Source organism: Gadus macrocephalus, chromosome 22, assembly GCF_031168955.1.
Source record: "Gadus macrocephalus chromosome 22, ASM3116895v1".
NCBI lineage: Eukaryota > Metazoa > Chordata > Actinopteri > Gadiformes > Gadidae > Gadus > Gadus macrocephalus.
Genome location: NC_082403.1, coordinates 2,392,970 through 2,406,088, shown reverse-complemented (window position 1 = coordinate 2,406,088; position 13,119 = coordinate 2,392,970). Strand labels below are relative to the sequence as shown.

General features: G+C 53.9%; 2 protein-coding genes across 3 annotated transcripts in view; both read left to right on the top strand.

Moving 5' to 3' along the window:
- LOC132451379 (uncharacterized) overlaps positions 1–13,119 on the top strand; it is a 291,272-nt gene that overhangs the window by 203,606 nt on the left and 74,547 nt on the right.
- The window catches only part of LOC132451408 (major histocompatibility complex class I-related gene protein-like), a 32,546-nt gene continuing 27,338 nt past the window's right edge, over positions 7,912–13,119 (top strand). Inside the window, exons 1-2 of one of the 2 annotated variants that reach the window (XM_060043935.1) lie at positions 7,912–9,069; positions 9,570–12,492. In XM_060043935.1, coding sequence (XP_059899918.1) covers positions 9,778–10,929 — 1,152 coding nt within the window. In that variant the 5' untranslated portion in view covers positions 7,912–9,069; positions 9,570–9,777 and the 3' untranslated portion in view covers positions 10,930–12,492. Of the gene's footprint in view, positions 9,070–9,569; positions 12,493–13,119 lie in introns of those variants that run through there. The other variant, XM_060043934.1, reaches the window with a different exon arrangement.

The following is a 13,119-nucleotide window of genomic DNA, read 5'->3' as shown; positions in this document are numbered from 1 at the left end:
TTCCTCCACCAACTTCCTGATATTAGATCTTATGCTGACAGACAAAACGCACGCACGCACACACACACACACACACACACACACACACACACACACACACACACACACACACACACACACACACACACACACACACACACACACACACACACACACACACACACACACACACACACTGACTCATTAAAAAAATAAAGGTAACATGATAAATACTCAATAAAAACTACATTCATATCATCTCATTCACTCACGAAATTCATGTCGTCATTCACTAAAGACGCTCCACTTTATTAAGTGGAGTCAATGAAATCATTTAGTTATATTTTGTGCAGTTGCATCGTTATTTTCCGTAGGTATTCATATCCCTGTTTATGAATATATACCATATACCTATAGCTGCATAATGTACAGCGGGCCTGTCATTATATAGAACGACCTCGCTGAGCACCCAATGCTTTACTGCAGGGTCAGAAGTGAGGGGGGGGGGGGGGGGGTCTAGGGTCCACTACAGTGAGGGGGGGGGGGGGGCTAGGGTCTAGGGTCCACTACAGTGAGGGGGGGGGGGGGGGGGGGCTAGGGTCCACTACAGTGAGGGGGGGGGGGGGGGCTAGGGTCCACTACAGTGAGGGGGGGGGGGGGTCTAGGGTCCACTACAGTGAGGGGGGGGGGGGGGGTCTAGGGTCCACTACAGTGAGGGGGGGGGGGGGGTCTAGGGTCCACTACAGTGAGGGGGGGGGGGGTCTAGGGTCCACTACAGTGAGGGGGGGGGTCTAGGGTCCACTACAGTGAGGGGGGGAGGGGGGTCTAGGGTCTAGGGTCCACTACAGTGAGGGGGGGGGGGGGGTCTAGGGTCCACTACAGTGAGGGGGGGGGTCTAGGGTCCACTACAGTGAGGGGGGGGGGGGGGGTCTAGGGTCCACTACAGTGAGGGGGGGGGTCTAGGGTCCACTACAGTGAGGGGGGGGGGGTCTAGGGTCCACTACAGTGAGGGGGGGGGGGGGGTCTAGGGTCCACTACAGTGAGGGGGGGGTCTAGGGTCTAGGGTCCACTACAGTGAGGGGGGGGTCTAGGGTCTAGGGTCCACTACAGTGAGGGGGGGGGGTCTAGGGTCCACTACAGTGAGGGGGGGGTCTAGGGTCCACTACAGTGAGGGGGGGGGGGGTCTAGGGTCCACTACAGTGAGGGGGGGGTCTAGGGTCCACTACAGTGAGGGGGGGGTCTAGGGTCCAGGGTCCACTACAGTGAGGGGGGGTCTAGGGTCTAGGGTCGACTACAGTGAGGGGGGGGGGTCTAGGGTCCAGGGTCCACTACAGTGAGGGGGGGTCTAGGGTCCAGGGTCCACTACAGTGAGGGGGGGGTCTAGGGTCTAGGGTCGACTACAGTGAGGGGGGGGGGTCTAGGGTCCAGGGTCCACTACAGTGAGGGGGGGGGTCTAGGGTCTAGGGTCCACTACAGTGAGGGGGGGGGGTCTAGGGTCCAGGGTCCACTACAGTGAGGGGGGGGGTCTAGGGTCCAGGGTCCACTACAGTGAGGGGGGGGGGGACTAGGGTCCAGGGTCCACTACAGTGAGGGGGGGGTCTAGGGTCTAGGATCCACTACAGTGAGGGGGGGGTCTAGGGTCCACTACAGTGAGGGGGGGGGTCTAGGGTCCACTACAGTGAGGGGGGGGTCTAGGGTCCACTACAGTGAGGGGGGGGGTCTAGGGTCCACTACAGTGAGGGGGGGGGGGGGTCTAGGGTCCACTACAGTGAGGGGGGGGGGGTCTAGGGTCCACTACAGTGAGGGGGGGGGGGGGGGGGGTCTAGGGTCCACTACAGTGAGGGGGGGGGTCTAGGGTCCACTACAGTGAGGGGGGGGGGGGGGTCTAGGGTCCACTACAGTGAGGGGGGGGACTAGGGTCCAGGGTCCACTACAGTGAGGGGGGGGTCTAGGGTCTAGGGTCCACTACAGTGAGGGGGGGGGGTCTAGGGTCCACTACAGTGAGGGGGGGGTCTAGGGTCCACTACAGTGAGGGGGGGGGGGTCTAGGGTCCACTACAGTGAGGGGGGGGTCTAGGGTCCACTACAGTGAGGGGGGGGTCCAGGGTCCACTACAGTGAGGGGGGGTCTAGGGTCTAGGGTCCACTACAGTGAGGGGGGGGGGTCTAGGGTCCAGGGTCCACTACAGTGAGGGGGGGGTCTAGGGTCCAGGGTCCACTACAGTGAGGGGGGGGTCTAGGGTCGACTACAGTGAGGGGGGGGGGGTCTAGGGTCCAGGGTCCACTACAGTGAGGGGGGGGGTCTAGGGTCTAGGGTCCACTACAGTGAGGGGGGGGGGTCTAGGGTCCAGGGTCCACTACAGTGAGGGGGGGGGTCTAGGGTCCAGGGTCCACTACAGTGAGGGGGGGGTCTAGGGTCCAGGGTCCACTACAGTGAGGGGGGGGTCTAGGGTCTAGGATCCACTACAGTGAGGGGGGGGTCTAGGGTCCACTACAGTGAGGGGGGGGGTCTAGGGTCCACTACAGTGAGGGGGGGGGTCTAGGGTCCACTACAGTGAGGGGGGGGGGGGGGGGGGGTCTAGGGTCCACTACAGTGAGGGGGGGGGTCTAGGGTCCACTACAGTGAGGGGGGGGGGGGTCTAGGGTCCACTACAGTGAGGGGGGGGGTCCAGGGTCCACTACAGTGAGGGGGGGGACTAGGGTCCAGGGTCGACTACAGTGAGGGGGGGTCTAGGGTCTAGGATCCACTACAGTGAGGGGGGGGTCTAGGGTCCACTACAGTGAGGGGGGGGGTCTAGGGTCCACTACAGTGAGGGGGGGGTCTAGGGTCTAGGGTCCACTACAGTGAGGGGGGGGGGGGGGGGGTCTAGGGTCCACTACAGTGAGGGGGGGGGTCTAGGGTCCACTACAGTGAGGGGGGGGGGAGGGGTCTAGGGTCCAGGGTCCACTACAGTGAGGGGGGGGGGGGGGGTGGGGGGGTCTAGGGTCCACTACAGTGAGGGGGGGGGGTCTAGGGTCCAGGGTCCACTACAGTGAGGGGGGGGGACTAGGGTCCAGGGTCCACTACAGTGAGGGGGGGGTCTAGGGTCCAGGGTCCACTACAGTGAGGGGGGGGGTCTAGGGTCCACTGCAGTGAGGGGGGGGTCTAGGGTCTAGGGTCCACTACAGTGAGGGGGGGGTCTAGGGTCCAGGGTCCACTACAGTGAGGGGGGGGGGTCTAGGGTCCACTACAGTGAGGGGGGGGTCTAGGGTCTAGGGTCCACTACAGTGAGGGGGGGGTCTAGGGTCTAGGGTCCACTACAGTGAGGGGGGGGTCTAGGGTCTAGGGTCCACTACAGTGAGGGGGGGGGGGGGGGGGTCTAGGGTCCAGGGTCCACTACAGTGAGGGGGGGGTCTAGGGTTCAGGGTCCACTACAGTGAGGGGGGGGTCTAGGGTCTAGGGTCCACTACAGTGAGGGGGGGGGGTCTAGGGTCCAGGGTCCACTACAGTGAGGGGGGGGGGGTCTAGGGTCTAGGGTCCACTACAGTGAGGGGGGGGTCTAGGGTCCAGGGTCCACTACAGTGAGGGGGGGGGGTCTAGGGTCCAGGGTCCACTACAGTGAGGGGGGGGGGGTCTAGGGTCTAGGGTCCACTACAGTGAGGGGGGGGTCTAGGGTCCAGGGTCCACTACAGTGAGGGGGGGGGTCTAGGGTCCAGGGTCCACTACAGTGAGGGGGGGGTCTAGGGTCCACTACAGTGAGGGGGGGGGTCTAGGGTCCACTACAGTGAGGGGGGGGGTCTAGGGTCCACTACAGTGAGGGGGGGGGTCTAGGGTCCACTACAGTGAGGGGGGGGGGGGGTCTAGGGTCCACTACAGTGAGGGGGGGGTCTAGGGTCTAGGGTCCACTACAGTGAGGGGGGGGTCTAGGGTCCACTACAGTGAGGGGGGGGTCTAGGGTCCAGGGTCCACTACAGTGAGGGGGGGGTCTAGGGTCCACTACAGTGAGGGGGGGGGGGGGGGGGTCTAGGGTCCAGGGTCCACTACAGTGAGGGGGGGGTCTAGGGTCCAGGGTCCACTACAGTGAGGGGGGGGGGTCTAGGGTCCAGGGTCCACTACAGTGAGGGGGGGGGGGTCTAGGGTCTAGGGTCCACTACAGTGAGGGGGGGGTCTAGGGTCCAGGGTCCACTACAGTGAGGGGGGGGTCTAGGGTCTAGGGTCTAGGGTCCACTACAGTGAGGGGGGGGGGGGGGGGGTCTAGGGTCCAGGGTCCACTACAGTGAGGGGGGGGGTCTAGGGTCTAGGGTCGACTACAGTGAGGGGGGGGGTCTAGGGTCCACTACAGTGAGGGGGGGGGTCTAGGGTCTAGGGTCCACTACAGTGAGGGGGGGGTCTAGGGTCTAGGGTCGACTACAGTGAGGGGGGGGGGGGTCTAGGGTCTAGGGTCCACTACAGTGAGGGGGGGGTCTAGGGTCCACTACAGTGAGGGGGGGGGGGGTCTAGGGTCTAGGGTCCACTGCAGGCTGTAACTCTATGAGTTGGAGCGATGGATGGGAGTGATCCTGAGCGCTGTGGGGGCCAGAGCGGTGCCGGGAACAACTGGGCCAAGGGCCCCTACACCGGGGGGGCGGAGCTGGTGGACGCGGTGCTGCACCTGGTCCACCAGGAGGCGGAGAGCTGGGGGGGCCTGCAGGGCTTCCAGCTCACCCACTCCCTGGGGGGGGGGGGCACCGGGTCGGGCCTGGGCCCCCTGCTCATCAGCGAGACCCTGGAGGAGTACCCCGACCGCATCATGGCCACCTTCAGCGTGGTACCGTCTCCCAAGGTGAGGGGGGAGGGAGGGGGGGGGGAGGGTTAGGAAGGGGGAGGGTGAATAGGGGGAGGGTGAATAGGGGGAGGGAGATGAGGGGGAGTGAGGTGTTGATTGAACTAATGCATAACCCGTGCGTTGGAACAGACAGCTCTGGTTCGGTTGGCACAGGGTCAATCAACCTGGAGTTCAGCGCTAACTCTGTGTTTGTTAAACCTCCGTTCGTGGAATACCACTCTGAGTGCCTCCTGTGAGTCGTCTTTGTCCAGAGGGGTGTGAGGGCATGCCTACATGGGAGGAAATGAGCGTTAGAGTCTGGGAACTTTAAAGTGTTAAAAGCGGTGTTTTATCCAACACATTTTTCCATGAATCCTCTTAAAACAGTTATCTTATAATGATAGTATTATTTTGATATGAAACACTGTAGTTATCCGTATCTGTCGCATGTCAAATGAATGTGTGGGAAAAGCTGGGGTGGTATATACAAGGTATATTCATTAATATATATGTATCTTAAAGTATGTAGTCCCATTTTAAATATAATGACTAATACTATTTTGATGGTAGGCATTATGCATTAACGTTAAAGGTTTTGTCTTACACTGTGGATATTCCTTATATAAACGTGTGCCAAGTTATCTTGTGGATATACGGACTGGTATATACGATATCGTAATTATTATCTGTATTATAATTATGCCATTAAATATATCGGCCCATACTATGTGTGTGTGCATGTGTGTGTCTGTCTGTCTGTCTGTCTGTCTGTCTGTCTGTCTGTCTGTCTGTCTGTCTGTCTGTCTGTCTGCCTGCCTGCCTGCCTGCCTGCCTGCCTGCCTGCCTGCCTGCCTGTCTGTCTGTCTGTCTGTCTGTCTGTCTGTCTGTCTGTCTGTCTGTCTGCCTGCCTGCCTGCCTGCCTGCCTGCCTGTCTGTCTGTCTGTCTGTCTGTCTGTCTGTCTGTCTGTCTGTCTGTCTGTCTGTCTGTCTGTCTGTCTGACAGTGAGTAGGTGTGTGTTGCACTCTCTGTAAGGCTTTGGTCTTTGTGAAGTGTAAAACAATCAACTGGGAATTTGAAAACAAGGAAATAAACAAATACATGAATTTAATATAAAAAACATCTTGATTCCACCTATTTCCTGTATGGGGGTACAGAATCAACATGTTGAGGATGATTGAGAACAAAACTGGCAATGATGGAAAGTATTACCAAATGGGGAACGACTTCACGTGACAAATGAAGAAAGAGGGAACAGAAAATGTTTGCTTTGCAATTTTTGCAGTCTCTTACCCATTTGGGGTAAGAGACTCATTCATATCATTGCATATGCAAGGGCTTTCATCAGTGAGCCGTGAGCTAAATCACCCTTTTGTTCCCTTATTAAGCAAAAGATAGTAACTTAACTGACATTTATTTATTTAAATGGAGGGCACTCTGGGTTAGATGTTGGGCTGACAACCTGCTTGGAGTTTGAGTTTGGATTGTGGGGATACACCATGCTCTCAATCATGGTTATGTTTGACGAATGAGTGCACATCATGATTTGCAGATCAGTGAAACATATTTTAACTAGCCCACTACAACACGCAACGTTTTTTTGTTCTCGGTTGTAATTACACTTTAGGAGTTTTCTTTATGTATATATATTGGAGGGGAATCACTGTCCTACTTGCTGTCGAAGCACTTTATCCAACAAGCAAAACCGTCTCGGCAATATGGCCAAAGTGTTTGGGAGTTCACTCTTTGATATGGCTGTCTGTACTAAACGCATACGGCTCCTTTAAATGCGTCTGCAAAATTGAATTGTACGTCATGAGCGACTTGAGCGACCAAAGCGAACAGAAATATTCGCAGCAAAACTTCATGGTGTGGACGTACAGTAAGGGTGGGACATTTGAAAACAATTGAAGTGCCGCCACTACGACAATTAGACGTCAATGACGGACTGGCGTTTTGTCTGAATGGAAGGCGGTCCCCCTGTACCTATAGCATGGTCCTCTCATCTCATATTTGGTGATCAGCACTTAGGCCTACCAGCCCTATGTGCCTCCTGGTCCACATTGTCCCCATGCCTGGAGACTAGTTGCTTATTTAAATTGAATGTAATTATAAAAAATGTCTATTAGTAGGCTAAAATATGAGTCTGATTAATTAATCAATTAGCCTACACTTGTTTCATCTTTATCACAATGTAACGTCTCAGTCTCACCTGCTGGTCGTAGCCAACCCTGCAGTGACTCCCCTTTGCTGCTTCCTGGTTCTCTCTCGCTCTCTCTCTCTCTCTCTCTCTGTCTCTCTCTCTCTCTCTCTCTGTCTGTCTGTCTGTCTGTCTGTCTGTCTGTCTGTCTGTCTGTCTGTCTGTCTGTCTGTCTGTCTGTCTGTCTGTCTGTCTGTCTGTCTGTCTGTCTGTCTGTCTGTCTGTCTGTCTGTCTGTCTGTCTGTCTGTCTGTCTGTCTGTCTGTCTGTCTGTCTGTCTGTCTGTCTGTCTGTCTGTCTGTCTGTCTGTCTGTCTGTCTGTCTGTCTGTCTGTCTGTCTGTCTGTCTGTCTGTCTGTCTGTCTGTCTGTCTGTCTGTCTGTCTGTCTGTCTGTCTGTCTGTCTGTCTGTCTGTCTGTCTGTCTGTCTGTCTGTCTGTCTGTCTGTCTGTCTGTCTGTCTGTCTGTCTGTCTGTCTGTCTGTCTGTCTGTCCTGAATCCGCCTCTTTTCAGTGGGTATTACGGCTTCACTTAACAATAACAAACAATACCCATATACGATTTAGGCATTTAACCAATTTGAAAGAAAGAATTCATGTGATGCATTACTTCAATAATTCATTCTTCTTGCTAAAACGAAATTTTAGAAACGAACTATCAGCAGACATGTAGTTTAGTTTTCCTACCAAAAAAATAGCAGCCTATGAGATAATGATCTGCTTGTCTGCAAGCTAGCTGGCTTTCTGATTCCTTTGGCTAAAATGTTACTTGACAAACTGAGCCTGGATTTATGAAGATTTTAATTAATTTCATAAAAGGCAGTCGTCTCAACAGACAACAACGACAATCTCTTTGGTCTAGGCCAGGGCCTATCCAACTAGCGGCCCGTGGGCCGGCCCCTCTCAATTTTTTTTCTGGCCCGCAAGAGGTTGCATGCAAAAAATAAATAAAATAAAGGAGAAACATAGTTGCATGCCAACCAGGTTTCTGTTTGTAGCCGGTGATACTAGCCAGTATCAGTACCCCACAATCAGGAACTGACATCACTTATTCCGACAATGTTGGCTCAACCGATACGTGTGAGTCTAGCTTTTCTCATATGAATGCCATCAGAACAAGGGCACTTTGCTCCATGACCTATGAGAAGCTGCATGAGTGTCTCAGGATGAGCCAAACTAGGCAAACAAGGCAGTGCAATCTTTCTCACTGACTCAAAATGTCTCATGTACAGTTTTGTGATGATTCAAACAACATTGTTTAATTCTAAATACGTGTACAAAATATGTGAGAACAAAATCTTTTATAATGATACGGTTAAAAGTGAAGAATGAAGGAATGCGTCTGACAAGTTTATTCCATGTAGTAGTACTATATATATTAAGTTAACACTACTTTAAGTACGATTTATTTGTAGCGATTCATTCACGTAGTTTTACTCTGTGTGGCCCATGAACCCCCAGTGATTTTCCTTTTCGGCCCACTTGATAAGGAGGTTGAATAGCCCTGGTCTAGGCATTAGGCAGGCATATCATGCAGGCAGGTGCCGTTCACGTGCAGCGCTGCAGCTACGTAAACAGAGTTTGCCCTCCCCCTACTGACCTTCACTCTCGGTGCCCGAATGGAAGTGAATGAGGCTATTTTTACCTTATGAAATGTTTCGAATGGTAGTTTTTTTTTAGCTAGGCATACATGAAATTCTACGATTTAAAATTTTATTTGTTCCTCGGAAGGGCAACATGAGTCGAGGAGGGCATATGGGCTGTTGCAACCTGAGCAATCCCCCTGTGCACGTCCCTGCGCACGCGTGTGTGTGTGTGTGTGTGTGTGTGTGTGTGTGTGTGTGTGTGTGTGTGTGTGTGTGTGTGTGTGTGTGTGTGTGTGTGTGTGTGTGTGTGTGTGTGTGTGTGTGTGTGTGTGTGTGTGTGTGTGTGTAAGAGTTAGTTTCACTTTGAAGTTCTCCTCTTGTCCGCATGTTTCCTGGTCAGTGCGTCTGATGCTGGACTCTGAGTCACGTCTCTGTGGATAATCTCCTCGAGCTGTTCTTCTGAATACATCGATATGAAGGCGCTAACGGGGCTGCTGCTGTTGGTCTTTGGTCACGGTGTGTCCTCAGGTAAGACTGACTCAAGTTTTTACTGTTCAAAACTATTCTTCCAAAATGTTTGGTTCATGGTCCCTGAAGATACGATGCTTCGATTCCCTCATTTGGTTGAAAAGCATTTGAGTATCCTCTCTAATGAGTTCAATTAATCCACAACATGATTCAGCTTTTACTGTGAGTATTTAAACTAATATAAGAACATGTATTCTGGGTTCAACTGTGAAAACGAAACCAGTCTATTATCAGAACCAAACATTAAACTTCAGTTAGGAAGGAATCCGATGTGTACTTTAAGTCTACTTTTAATCCAAAATATTATATTAACACTCAAAGTTATTTTATTTTTAACTTGTCAACGTTCTTGGAGAATCGTCATGCACGTGCACACACCCATATACACACGCAGACACACAATAATATAATTATTATCATTGCTATCAATATATTGTTATGAAATTCAATAATTATATTATTATTATTATATATTATATTATATATTATTACGAAAAAAGAGGAGATGTGACCCGGCCCGGAGGAAGCCCGGGGCCCCCGTCTGGAGCCAGGCCCAGACGGAGGGCTCGATGGCGAGCGCCTGGTGGCCGGGTTTGCCACGGAGCTCGGTCGGGCACAGCCCGAACAAACTACGTGGCGCCCCCCCTCTCTTCATCCCATGGGCCCACCACCTGTGGGAAGACCCGTTGGGGTCGGGTGCGCAGCCACATGGGTGGCAGCGAAGGTCAGGGGTCTCGACGGACCAGACCCGGGCGGCAGAAGCTGGCTCTGGGGACGTGGAACGTCACCTCGCTGTGGGGAAAGGAACCGGAGCTTGTGAGGGAGGTGGAGCGCTATCAGTTAGATCTGGTGGGGCTTACCTCCACGCACAGTCTCAGCTCTGGTACCGTACTCCTGGATAAGGGTTGGACTCTATTCTTCTCCGGAGTTGCCGAGGGTGTGAGGCGCCGGGCGGGTGTGGGGATACTCATAAATCCCCGGCTGAGCGCCGCGGTGTTGGAGTTTACCCCGGTAGACGAGAGGGTCGCCTCCCTGCGCCTAAGGGTTGTCGGGGGGAAAACTCAGACTGTTGTTTGTGCGTATGCACCAAACAGCAGCTCAGAGTACTCGGCCTTCTTGGAGACCCTGAATGGAGTCCTGTATGGGGCTCCAGTAGGGGACTCCGTAGTTCTGCTGGGAGACTTCAACGCCCACGTGGGCAACGATGGAGACACCTGGAGAGGCGTGGTGGGGAGGAACGGCCTCCCTGATCTAAACCCGAGCGGTCGTTTGTTATTGGACTTCTGTGCTAGTCATGGATTATCCATAACAAACACCATGTTCGAACATAAGGGTGCTCATAAGTGTACCTGGTACCAGAGTACCCTAGGCCGAAGATCGATGATCGATTTCGTGATCGTGTCATCTGATCTGAGGCCGCATGTTTTGGACACTCGGGTAAAGAGAGGGGCGGAACTGTCAACCGACCACCATCTGGTTGTGAGTTGGATCAGGGAATGGGGGAAATTTCCGGATAGACCTGGTAAACCCAAACGAGTAGTGCGGGTGAACTGGGAACGTCTGGAGGAGGCCCCCGTCCTAGGTATCTTCAACTCACACCTCCGGCGGAGCTTTTCTGGCATTCCTGTGGAGGTTGGGGGCATTGAGCCGGAGTGGGCGGTGTTCAAAGCCTCCATTGCTGAAGCTGCGGTGGCTAGCTGTGGCCTCAGGGTCTTAGGCTCCTCAAGGGGCGGTAACCCTCGGACACCGTGGTGGACACCGGTGGTCAGGGAAGCCGTCCGACTGAAGAAGGAGGCCTTCCGGGATATGCTATCCTGGAGGACTCCTGACTCGGTTGCAGGGTGCCGTGTCGGAGGCTAAGCAGCGGGTGTGGGAGAAGTTCGGAGAGGCCATGGAGAAGGACTTTCGGTCGGCACCAAAGTGTTTCTGGAAGACTATCCGGCACCTCAGGAGGGGGAAACGGGGAACCATCCAAGCTGTGTACAGTAAGGATGGGACTCTGTTGACCTCAACTGAGGAGGTCGTCGGACGTTGGAAGGAACACTTTGAGGAACTCCTGAATCCGAATAACACGCCCTCTATGTTGGAGGCAGAGCTCGAGGTTGATGGTGTTTCGTCGTCAATTTCCCTGGTGGAGGTCACTGAGGTAGTCAAACATCTCCGCAGTGGCAAAGCCCCAGGGATTGATGAGATCCAGCCAGAAATGCTAAAGGCTCTGGGTGTTGAGGGGCTGTCATGGTTGACACGCCTATTCAACATCGCGTGGGAGTCGGGTACAGTGCCAAAGGAGTGGCAAACCGGGGTGGTGGTTCCCCTGTTCAAAGGGGGGGACCAGAGAGTGTGTGCCAATTACCGGGGTATCACACTTCTCAGCCTCCCTGGTAAAGTCTACTCCAAGGTGCTGGAAAGGAGGGTTCGGCCGATCGTCGAACCTCAGATTGAAGAGGAACAATGCGGTTTTCGCCCCGGACGTGGAACTACAGACCAGCTCTTCACTCTTGCAAGGATCCTGGAGGGGGCCTGGGAGTATGCCCATCCGGTCTACATGTGTTTTGTGGATCTGGAGAAGGCGTATGACCGGGTCCCCCGGGAGAAACTGTGGGAGGTGCTGCGGGAGTATGGGGTAAGGGGGTCTATCCTCAGGGCCATCCAATCTTTGTACTCCCAAAGCGAGAGCTGTGTTCGTGTTCTCGGCAGCCAGTCAGTTTCGTTCTCAGTGGGTGCTGGTCTCCACCAGGGCTGCGCCTTGTCACCAATCCTGTTTGTGATATACATGGACAGGATATCGAGGCGTAGTCGTGGTGGGGAGGGGTTGCAGTTCGGTGGTCTGAGGATCTCGTCACTGCTTTTTGCAGATGATGTGGTCCTCATTGGATCATCGGCCTGTGACCTTCAGCACTCACTGGATCGGCTGGCGGCCGAGTGTGAAGCGGCTGGGATGAGGATCAGCACCGCTAAATCTGAGGCCATGACTCTTAGCAGGAAACCGGTGGATTGCTTACTCCGGGTAGGAAATGAGTCCTTAGCCCAAGTGAAGGAGTTCAAGTACCTCGGGGTCTTGTTCGCGAGTGAGGGTACTATGGAGCGTGAGATTGGCCGGAGAATCGGAGCAGCGGGGGCGGTATTGCGTTCGCTTTACCGCACCGTTGTAACGAAAAGAGAGCTGAGCCGCAAGGCAAAGCTCTCGATCTACCGGTCGATCTTCGTTCCTATCCTCACCTATGGTCATGAGGGCTGGGTGATGACCGAAAGGACGAGATCGCGGGTACAAGCGGCCGAGATGAGTTTTCTCAGAAGGGTGGCTGGCGTCTCCCTTAGGGATAGGGTGAGAAGCTCAGCCATCCGTGAGGAACTCGGATTAGAGCCGCTGCTCCTTTACTTAGAAAGGAGTCAGCTGAGGTGGTTCGGGCATCTGATAAGGATGCCCACTGGGCGCCTTCCTTGGGAGGTGTTTCAGGCACGTCCAGTGGGGAGGAGACCTCGGGGAAGACCCAGGACTAGGTGGAGAGATTATATCTCAACACTGGCCTGGGAACGCCTCGGGATCCCCCCGTCATAGCTGGTCAATGTGGCCCGGGAAAGGGAAGTCTGGGGCCCCCTGCTTGAGCTGCTCCCCCCGCGACCCGACCCCGGATAAGCGGATGACGATGAGGATGAGTATAATTATATTATTATATTATATTAATTATTATCATTCCAATGATGGCAATGTGAAGATAGTTAAAATGCCGTAATCTAATACAGAAATTCACAAATATACTTGTAATAGTAAACATTGTAATAATTATTTAAATAATAGATTATTATTCATGTCATCTGTAATGATTAAGAAGAGGCAGCAGGTTGTGTTCAGTTGAAGGTCTGCCAGTGCTGTGGGCTACAGTGAGATGTTTGGACGTCAATAAGATCAAACTGAAGGTTCCTACATTACGGCCAGTCAGGTGGCGGAGCCATGTGACAGGGGGCGGGGCCCTATGACAGGGGGAGGGGCCATAAGGACAGTTCCTCTGCGTCTCTCTCGTAGATCGCACCATCTTTCAACGCCTTGTT